Source organism: Phaenicophaeus curvirostris, chromosome 25, assembly GCF_032191515.1.
Source record: "Phaenicophaeus curvirostris isolate KB17595 chromosome 25, BPBGC_Pcur_1.0, whole genome shotgun sequence".
Taxonomy (NCBI): Eukaryota; Metazoa; Chordata; class Aves; order Cuculiformes; family Cuculidae; genus Phaenicophaeus; species Phaenicophaeus curvirostris.
In genome coordinates this window covers 1,259,210-1,269,298 of record NC_091416.1, presented here as the reverse complement: position 1 = coordinate 1,269,298, position 10,089 = coordinate 1,259,210, and the positions used below count along the sequence as shown (strand labels likewise).

The 10,089-nt window shown below is 49.3% G+C and overlaps 1 protein-coding gene across 1 annotated transcript; it reads left to right on the top strand.

The window, feature by feature from the left end:
* Positions 1-5,502: 5,502 nt before the first annotated feature.
* On the top strand, positions 5,503-9,170 carry LOC138730929 (placenta-expressed transcript 1 protein-like). The gene is made up of 4 exons (XM_069876565.1): positions 5,503-5,857; positions 7,287-7,488; positions 8,166-8,224; positions 8,809-9,170. The coding sequence occupies exons 1-4, from the start codon at positions 5,695-5,697 to the stop codon at positions 8,934-8,936; spliced, it is 552 nt and encodes a 183-aa protein (XP_069732666.1). The 5' UTR covers positions 5,503-5,694; the 3' UTR covers positions 8,937-9,170.
* Positions 9,171-10,089: the final 919 nt, after the last annotated feature.

The window sequence follows — 10,089 nt, the reverse complement described above, 5'->3', positions numbered from 1 at the left end:
GACTCGATGCTGGGGTTAGCGTTTGACTTATACACAGTGGGTTCCCACACAGCCCTCAAGGAAAGTTTCCTCAAGGAAACTCCCTCAAGGGAGTTTCCAGGAACAGCACCCACCTGGTTCCGCACAGGACAGCGTGCACACATCCCAGGTGTGCTGTGTCCAGCCGGGGTGGTTGCTGAGCACCTCTGCAGTGGGGCAGGCAGAGGGAGGACAGGTTTTTACCTCCCTTCTTCTTGCCACCCCCCACCAGAACCGGGACAGCAAACCCAGGCACAGCCAGTGGAAAGCTGCTGCCATCTCCTGGGCAGCCTGCCTCCACCCGGCACCCCTTTTAGCTGCTTTTCTCAAGGGCTATTGCTCCCTCTTGTCCCAAATCTCTACCCCTGGGGCTGCCTGCCTTCCCCTGCAGCCCCTGCACAGCACAGGAGCCTCTGACAGCAGCCTGTGCCCGTGGCACTGAGGCACAACCCATCACACAGGTGGGTACCCTCTGCATCGCGTGCTAACACTTCTGTGCAAACCTGTGTCCTTCCAAAGGCAAATAAATGGTGTGACACAGTTGCAGGGTGCCAGCTGAGCCCCTGCTATGCTCTGTTTGGATGCACAGAGCTCGGATCACACCTAGGCAAGCTCCCTTTCCCAGGAAGTTGTCACAAGGACTTGCACCCCAATGCTGATGTCTTTCCTCGCACCAGACCCACTAGAGATGGCACAAAAACAACTGGACAGATTCCTCTCCCTTTCCTTTCCCAGGGACAGAAAGGACTGTAGTGGAATCCCCAGAAAGCCACCCCAATGACGAAAGAAGAAGGAGTGTAATAGTGGCACCAGGACAGCCAACAAGATTTTGTTTCCAGAAAGGCTCAGCAGAGATAAAAATAGGACAGAAATTACTATGGACCAGGGGAGGCTCCATGCAACATCAGAGACCTCATCTTCATTTTGGAGAGAGACGATGTACAGAAGTAAACCCAGTCACCATTCTGTAAACCCTCAAGTCCTTGCAAAAGCAAACTCCTGGCTGCTGTTTCTCCTAGCTATTTGTCCTATCTCTTGTGATGAAGGACTGTTTGGAGACCAAACTTCTGGGCTGTTCACAGCACAAGAGGTTTGCGGTGACATCTGCGTAGCTGCCAGCAGAGTCCCTGCACCTGGGCTGTGTCACCTTTCTGCCTGAGGCAGGTTTGCATGAGCAAACTGTCCATTTGCATAAGGACGTGACAAACCTATTGCTCAGAGTGACCAGGCTCCATCTACCCAAGTGCTACACATACCATTCAGCAACAGGTCCTGCCTTCCAGCACTAGAGGATGCGATTCATGCACGTTTTATCTCATAGGTGAAGACACACTGAAGTTTGCCTGCTTCTCCCTCCCCAGGCAATCCCACCCCAGATCTCCTGCCAAAGGAAGCACCTCGTGGGTCCAGGTGGTGGAGCCCAGGTGAGGTGGCCAGGCTGGCATAAGCTGCACCTGAAAAACCCGCAGGAGGAGGGGACAAATGGTTAGATCTTTACATGAGAAAGTACAAAGAAGCTGGAAAAGCCCCTTGTTAAACTCTCGCTTTAGGGAAGTGCCCTTTTGCAAAATGTTTGTCCTCCAAACCAGATCCCTCCCTTGCAAACCTCCAAAGCAAACCTTCCCTCCCTCTCCCTGCAGCCCACAGCCCTGCTGATGCAGATAACAAGGAGACTTTTAGGACCTTATCACCCACAGGCAAATTCGGACAACAATCCACTTTTTCTTATTCAAGCCTGGATAAAGCTCCCTCAGAGGAACAGACTAGGATAAAGCACCTTAAAAGTGGAGCACCTTCCGATGTTTGTCTGTGGGGGATCCAATACCAGCACATCCTGAGAGCCCAGCTGGCCAAGGACCAGGACTGAGGTGTTTTCCTCCAGCAAACTTGGGAAATGTGGCAGGACTGGCAGCTTCCCAGCTCCTTCCTGATGCAAAATGCATTCCTCATCCAATCTGCAACTCCAGTGAGCCACAATGCTCTGTGAGCGCTACTTCCTTCCCTGTTTCTCTCTCCTCTCCTGTACAGAGGCAGGAGATGGTTTGTGACAGGGCTCTCCATCTTTCGGGAAGCTGCTGGTAGCTCCAAAGCCCCTGGAAAGACCAGGGGAATCCCAGCAGAGGTAACTCACTTCACACCATGAGTAGGACAAGGAGCCTTTCAAAGCCAGTTCAGCAGTCCAAGCAATTAAAAAAAAAAAATCCCACATTTACAAAACACAGTGTTTGCAAAACAGGCCAGTAAATCTCAACTGCCTCAAGCTCTCCACCCAGAGCAAACAGTCCAATAAACCCACACAGAGGAGCTCAGAGCAAACAGACCCCTCCTTGCCCTGAGCTGGGCATGGTTTCCTTCTGCCACCCAGGGCCAGCAGCCAGGTGGAGAGGATGCTCTCGTCCCAGCAGGGTGTGTTCTGCTGTGCCCAAGGCTGTGCTGCCCGTTTTACAAGGTAATAGCAGCATGGACCAGATTGTCCCATCCAGCGCTGGGACAGGGAGTAGCGAGGACACTGTCCTATCTCTGTTCCTCTTTCCTCAGCATCCAGCCCTGGCCTCAGCTTAGCATCTGCTTGACCCAAATGGCTTTGCTTGCGCAACCACAGTGCCAAAGACACAGCCTCATCCAGCAGAGCTGACTCACACTTCCACCCTCCAAAGGAGGTGGCTGCATGCAATTGTTTATTGATTGCAAGACTGCTGCAGTTTTGCCAAAAAGACATCTCCTCACTTGCCACCTCCTCCTACACGCACGTGGGAGGAGGTTTCGTTTTCCTGACTCCTGGTTTCCCCCAGACTATTAACTCTCAGCCAATATGCTGAAGGGTTTCACCTCTAGTACTGAACCCAAAGCGCTGCTGCTTGCCTGGGGACTCCAGGCCTTCACCCACAAAAAGGAAGATCCTTTAACTCTAGGGAAGACAAAAAGAAGAAAGATTTCCCCCAGGGAAAGGGAGCAGGGACCAGACACTCTCTGTGCCAGTCAGTAGTGCAATAGTGAAGTCCGTCTGAGCTGAGCCAAGCTGCAACACCTGCATTCCCGTGCCCAGCGATACTCAGCACCGTGATTGCTGCACTTAGGGACATAGTTTAGTGGTGAATTTGGCAGTGTTAGGTTAAGGGTTGGACTCAATGATCTTAAAGGTCTTTTCCAGCCTAAATGATTCTACGAGGACCCACGACTTGAAGTATCTGGCTTCCAGGAGCTGCTGGTCTGCAGAGATGGAGCCTTTTAAGAATCTCAAAGAGCTGCGTAGACATCCCCCAGGGACAAGCAGACCCAGAAGTGTGGTTCTGCATGGCAAGGAAGTGCCTGAGACACCTTCCTTCCAACTCCTAGGCACTAGAACAGCATCTCAAACCTCCAGGAAGCCCCTGGAAGATGGGCCATGGGGGCTACAGCTTCTGAGTTAGTTCTGGGTCACTCCCCTGGGGGATACAGAGAAATGTGATGCAGAGTCTGAGTCACCTGTGCTCATACTTGCTCCCTTGGCACAGGAGTACCGTAGCCTGAGGTTCTACTTGCTGCTCTTGATCACCTCCACCTCTCCCTGCATGGCACCGACCGGAAAACACAGGTCAGAGTGGAGCCTCCCCGCAGAAGTGAGGCAAAGGGCACTGCTCCCAAAGGGCAACTGTCTCTGCCAGTTCTGGGAGGCAGAAACAAGGAAGAGAGTGGCACAAGTTTCCTCAGAAATGGTCATGACTTGACCTTGAAAGAAGCTTGTGAAAATTACAGCTTCAGCTTAAGTTTTGACCCCGAGGACAGAAAAGGACAGGATAGGGAAGGAACGACATCACTTGTGCTAGCAGGAAGACAGACAGGAGGATACCTTCTGTCTGCTTGCCAAGAGGGAATAAACCCCAAGTCATTCTATACGGCATAACACCTGTAGTGTGGGTGGGAGACAGGGAACACCCCTAAATCATTTCCAAACCATCCCTGAGTTTACTGAGGAACCACGGATCAGATCTGTGGCTGGTTGGTTCCTTGGTACCCAGAGGCTGTATTTATTCCAACATCTGAAAACCTGACTTTGGAACTTCCAGCCCGGCAGGGGCCAGCTCCTGCTCTCCTCACCCAGGGTCTGCTTCTGTTCCTGCTGTCCCGGCAGGGTCCCGCAGCTCCTGGGGAGCATTTTTCCATGCTGCTCTGAGCACGGCTGCCAACTTCTGCTCCACCCACCTGACTGCTCTGTTCAAATATTTTGGGTACTTTGGAAGCCCAGATTCCTTATGGGTCCTGTGATTCAAACCCCTTGGGCTTATCCCTGGCTAAATTACTGACTATGAAGTCAACTTTCAAGCTAAAAATATTAATTTTATTGCTTCCCAGAACTTTCTGACTCCATCCACTCCCAAAGGCAGCCCTCAGCTCCCACCTTCCATGACAAGTTCACCATCTTCAAGCACTGGTGAGGAGCAAAACTGAAAAGCCCCATTGAATGTACATCATGTAATAAACATTGTCCCTTCCATCATCACTTATAAAGATCTCTTTTGCCCTGGCTAAGGTTTCATAGCAGTGTTCCGTGCTATATATGTGACACAATCCCTTTTCTCTTCCAAAGTTAACTCTCTCCGAGAGGCAAACATATCTAATTTCAACTCTGTTCGAGTGACAACATATCGAGTCATCCTCGCTGCCTGAACAATGGCTCAGAGTTTTGCAAGAAGACTTCAGATGAAACCGCCAAGGGCAAACAGCATCACAAGAGACAGCGTGCTTGCCAAATCCTCTGCTTCCATTTTGATTTGCTTTTTCCCCATTCTTGGCTCTCATTTTCCTGATGTACTTTCCGTGTTCCTTATGGTGCTTGTAGAAAAGGTTGTGAAACGAGTGCAGTTGTATTTAACAGCTCCTATTTCCAGGTGCCCGGCGGCACTGCAGTCCCTTTGGAGCACTCTTTCCTGCTTCTCCGCACTGGGGGAACGTGCAGGGCGTTTCTGAACTCAGCACTGACCCAGGGCATCGATGGAGCCACAGACACTGCCCAGAGAAGTGCCCAGTAGGGCGGAGGCAAGGAAGAAAACCACAACAAAATGAGGCCCTGCAGGAGTATTTGATTCTGGAAACTTAACAAGCTGGAAAAATCGCAGTTTCTTATTTTCTCCATACTCTCTGCATTAGGGTCAAGTTTATCTCTAACCAATGTAAGCATCACTGAACGTGTATCAGTTCTTCCAACACATCCTCTCTTTCTCTGGCCTTGTTCCTGCTGCTTTCCTTTTGTTCTGCTTGTCCTGAACTTTTTCTTGCCCTGGCCCTTTTTCTGTCACTTCTGTTCAACTTTTATTTGAAACATTTAAAACAACTTCTTTCTAAACCCACAGGCCACTGACAGGGTGGTCAGGTGCTTTGGGGCTGGAAAAAGGGAACATGAGCACAGAGAGGCAACTCCAGACCTCCCACTCATCTAGACTCATAGGTGACTCAGCAGAGCCTGGGTCAGAGCAGAGGCAGCGGTCCTGACAAAACTGCAGCACGAGGGCATCAAAGCGAGTTGAAGGAAGCAATCTCTCAAAGCACGAGTGAAACCTCCCATACGGGGTGTGTCCACACGGGCTGGATAGGGAGGAGGAAATATTTGCATTTACTGGAGTACAAATAGGCTGGAAAGCGTGAGGTGTTCCCAGTTCCCAGGTGCAGGTGTGTGAAGCAGAGACGTCGAAGTGGATCATGGCGACTTTCCTCTTCTTGGTGCAACTCCTCTTCATCGGGACACACATCATCCCAGCATCCGCACAGACAGAAACATGTAACTGGCTCCAGACTACAACTGAAAGCAACTTCACTATAAACGTGACATCCGACGTATACCAGGCAAACACAACCTACCTAGGTAAGCCAGCTCTCTCTAGAACTCAGAGTTTCCCCACTGCACAGAAATGCATCTCCTCTGCCCCTAACCCAGCCGGTGTCTTGGGTCATGTGGTGGTCTCAGATGTGTTTAAAATGTGGGAATTCTAAAACTCTTAGTTTCAGGCAGAAGATAGGGAAACTAGGGTAACCAGTCATTACCTCTTTGTCCCTATTTCATGTTCACATCTACAAGGTCAGTCCCAAATTCTCTTTCCTTCCTTGCAGTGCTTTTTTTCTCCCTTAATCTTTTAGCCTAAACTCGCATAGAAAGACTTGGATGCTCTTGAAAACACAGAATTTGGAGGCAAGTTGTTTTGTGACTTTGTTCCTTTTCCTTCTTGCTGAGCATTTGCCCGTCTTGGTGGCAATGGATATAAAGACAAAGCTGAAGAGGCTACTTTGATGCTGACAGGCACTGCATGTCAGTCGTAGAAAGTGGCTTTTCATACTACTGGTTGGACTCGATGATCCAGTGGGTCTCTTCCAACCTGGTTATTCTATGATTCTATACAAAGAATGTTGCTGCAGAGCAAATGGCAGTGTGACACTGCTTCACAGACCTGACAACAGGTCTCCGTTTGCCGCCAGGCTCAGCGAAACCTACATGCTGAGAAAACAGTGGAGGAGAGACACTGCGATCCAAGGGAGAAGGGGGCCTGCTGGTGTGAATTGGTGTAAATCTCACCCAAGCAGCATCCACTGCAACTGGTTCAGTTTTTTTAATGGAGAGTTGGTTGTTTGCTTGTTCACTGCTGTTATTTCAGTTTTTGAGCACAGAATTCAAGTTTGATGCTAGCTCCTGTCTCGCATCAGCTCCTGGAGCTTCTTGGCAGCTTTCATTTGAAACAGTCCTGACTCAAAGGGTGTCCAGCCCATAGCACCCACAGCGACCTGGGATGGGAAGCACTGCCGGGCAGTTGCTTGTTCCTGGCAAGCAGATCTTCTTGCTTCATTTGGTCATTGTTCAACTTCTGCTTGCAACAAAAGTGTGATACACAGCAGCACAGCAGCACGGCGCTGACTGGTCACAGCTGTGGAACAGCAACGCAGAGCAGACGTGGCACAAAAGGGGAGGGGCTGGCACTGGACTGCAGGCAGGAACTGGCTGCCCAAAGGCTTGGCCCCTTTAGCCTTTTTTTGCCTGGGATCCAGAAGAGATTTACTTACAAGAAGCTCAGGTTTCGATTAAAGCTACAGTACCCATGAGGGGCAGATAACAGGGTTCTTGTTCCTGCGGCTGGGGGAGGACTGTAGTGCATCACCTCCTCCTAGCAGGATCCTGGTGTGCTCGTGTCACAGAGAGCACAGAGTGAAAAAAGAATTCCTTGGCTGAAAACCCAAAAGGCATGAAGGTTGAAGATGTTTTACAGAACAGATAACTTACTTTGTCTAATTTGCCCTGTTTCCAGTTACAATAATTGACAACCTCCCTGAAGAGAATGTGACCAATTACCTACTGCAAGCCTTATCCCCACAAAAAGCCTCCCTGGGAAACTGGAGTGTGGAAGAGATTGAAAACTGCAGTTCTATCAACACAGCAGTACTAAAGAGCAACCAGAAAGCAGCAAATTGGACATCTCCAGAAAGTAACATAACTTCAGTGGAAATCAGGTAAGAATATAATCCAACTTTTAAGTATCCAGTTGGCTTCTCTGTCTAAGCTCTCGCCAACACCCGGAATCAAGAACCCACCTTCAGAGCAGGGGTTGAAACAAACCTTTTAAGCCTTCTCCAGATTTGCTCTTGAACAAGAAAACATTTTCTGCCATAGCCATATCTAGAGGTCACCCCACAGGCAGCCTCATAGTTTAAAGGCTTGCTCGCACGAGTAGGGAGGTAGATTAGTTCTTTGGAAATTAATGGGTTGAACACCTCTCTCGTTTCCATTAACCCTAATGGAGTTGCATCAGCGAGGAAATATTTGTCAAAGGAAACCATAGCCATTAGCCTGATCGGCCTTATCTGCAGGGAGGAAGAACACAAGAGCTCACGGCAATAGTGATTCTAATTACAAGGAACAGATGGTCGCAGTAAATTGCCACCCTGTTACAAGGCATTCCTCTCCGTCCAGAGAAGGGCAGTAAAGCAGCCAAAGCGTAATGAAGAAACACGTTTCAGCTGTTAAAAAAAAAAAAAATCTGGCTGGAGAGCAATATAAGTGAGCTGAGGATGGCTTCATAGCTCCTGCCTCTTCATCCAGTTTTAAAGTTCTCTTTACATCCCTACATGAGCCTACACGAGACATTCAGCTTCCCTGCTCTAAACTGTTTTGTCTCTCTCCTCCACAGGGCGTACATACGCCTCAAAGATAGTTCCACCCTGTTCTCGACTAAGACTCTGCGCAAAGGTAAATAAGCTCCAGCTGGGCCCCTCAAGTAGCAGGGTGAATGGCACACCAAGCAAGGGCTTCACTTGTGCTCTGGGATTTTGGGAGAGGGGAAGGATGGGCTTGGTTGTACCTCCAGCTGAGGAACATTTAATCTCTCCAACAGTCAGGTGACAAGGCAAAGACACTGGAGTACTAGAGCTAGCTAGATGTTTTTCAGGTTATAAAAATAAACTGAAAACCTTTCCAAGCTTCCTTTTTGCTTCAAGGGACATGAAACAGCTATAAATGAGAGGACGGGATTATTTATTTCTGCAGGTATTGCCACAGGCTTCCTCCTCCTATTCCATCATACAGATAGGTAGTGGAAATTGTGGTTTTGCCATCACAGATAACGTCTCCAACATTCCAGACAATCCCCTTCCATCCAGGAGCCCCAAGCCTACACTGCTGATGTTCTGTTGGTTCAGACATCCCGGTCCTCTACCGTGGGTTTGACCCCTCATTCCTGAGAAATCAGTTAAAAGCATTCTCTTGTAGTAGGTCTGTAGCTCAGCTGGTCCTCTGAATTTCTAATCAAGCCTGGGGATTTCCTTCCATTTCAGAAGCCAAAACAACCACAGCACCATCAGCCACCACCCCCAACTCCGTCTCCATGGTTCAGAGCAGCTCCTTCTTCATAGCCGTCATTCAGCTGCCACTGCTCCTCATCACAAGCAAACTCCTCTCGTAGAAGGCAGGAAGAGAGGATGACCTGGCTGTGCTGCTCCCTCCCTCCATGCACACGGGAGAGCAGGCTGCTGATCAACTCAGGAAAACTATTCACTTCTTCTGTGTATTAGGATGATAACTGCACTTGTACATTAAATGATAAAGGTCTATTTGGCCACAGAGCTGATCCTCCCCTTACTCCCCTCACCCAGGGCCAGCAATCTCATCACGATTAAATGTTTTGTAGCAAGTCAGAGATCACTGTCCAAGCTTTTCAGCTCAAAAAGCACCACAGGGTCCAGAGCAGACCCCATCTAACACAGCAACACTGCAGGAATTAACTCCGTCCCCAACACCTGGGGTTCTGTGAAGCACAAAATAGCATGAAAATGCTGGAGAAGAAAAAGGCCCTCTTCTCACCAGGGTACTGGTATCTGCTGAGAAGCTCAGGGAGAGGTGTGCTGCTGGCCGTGCAGCCTGGGGCCTGCCCTCAACGCGTGCGTATACGTGTCTGCCCGCGTGTGGATGTGCCTCGCGGCACAGCTCCCCCCAGGACACCCACCAAAACTGTGGGAAGCAGAACAGAGACTGGGAGGGGAAACTATGGGTTCGAGATTCACACGCCTCAACCAATTTAGAACCTCCCGTGCAAGTACAGAGATAACAACTGCACCCACCACCTCTCCAGCTGGAGAGGAGAGCCCCTCACCGGGCAGGCTGGAGATCCTGCTGGGCAGGGATCCTCCACAGCAGCCCAGGCTTGGGAATTTACACCGTTAGTTGTTATTCAGGCCAGCATCCCCGAATCGTTGTTAGTTCAGTGGATGCCTTACAAAGTTCCTCTGGTTTTCTTCTGGCTTTCTGGAATGGCAGGCTGGGTAATTTTTACTCCCATTTTTTTAATCAACAGCTGATTTTGCTGTAGGGCAAGATCGTACGGGCCACTGAACGTTGTTATTGTTTGTATTTTTATACAGACAATGTTTATTTAGGAATTGTCAAACTTCTGGAAAGTAATTTTTTCTTAAACTAATCTAAATAAATAAAGGAATGAAAGTTGGCTCTTGCACCTAGCATTGCTTCCTTGTGGCAAGTGGTTTGAAATATTTGTCTTTGAGAAAATGATGAGTACATGAAGACACAAATAAAGGTGAGGTCTGTGCGTTGCAAGCCTG

Coding starts and splice junctions, on each gene's coding strand:
- LOC138730929 (XM_069876565.1), top strand. CDS start 5,695: ATGGCGACTTTCCTCTTCTTGGTGCAACTCCTCTTCATCGGGACACAC. Junction 5,858..7,286: donor GGCAAACACAACCTACCTAG/GTAAGCCAGCTC, acceptor CCCTGTTTCCAG/TTACAATAATTGACAACCTC. Junction 7,489..8,165: donor ATAACTTCAGTGGAAATCAG/GTAAGAATATAA, acceptor TCTCCTCCACAG/GGCGTACATACGCCTCAAAG.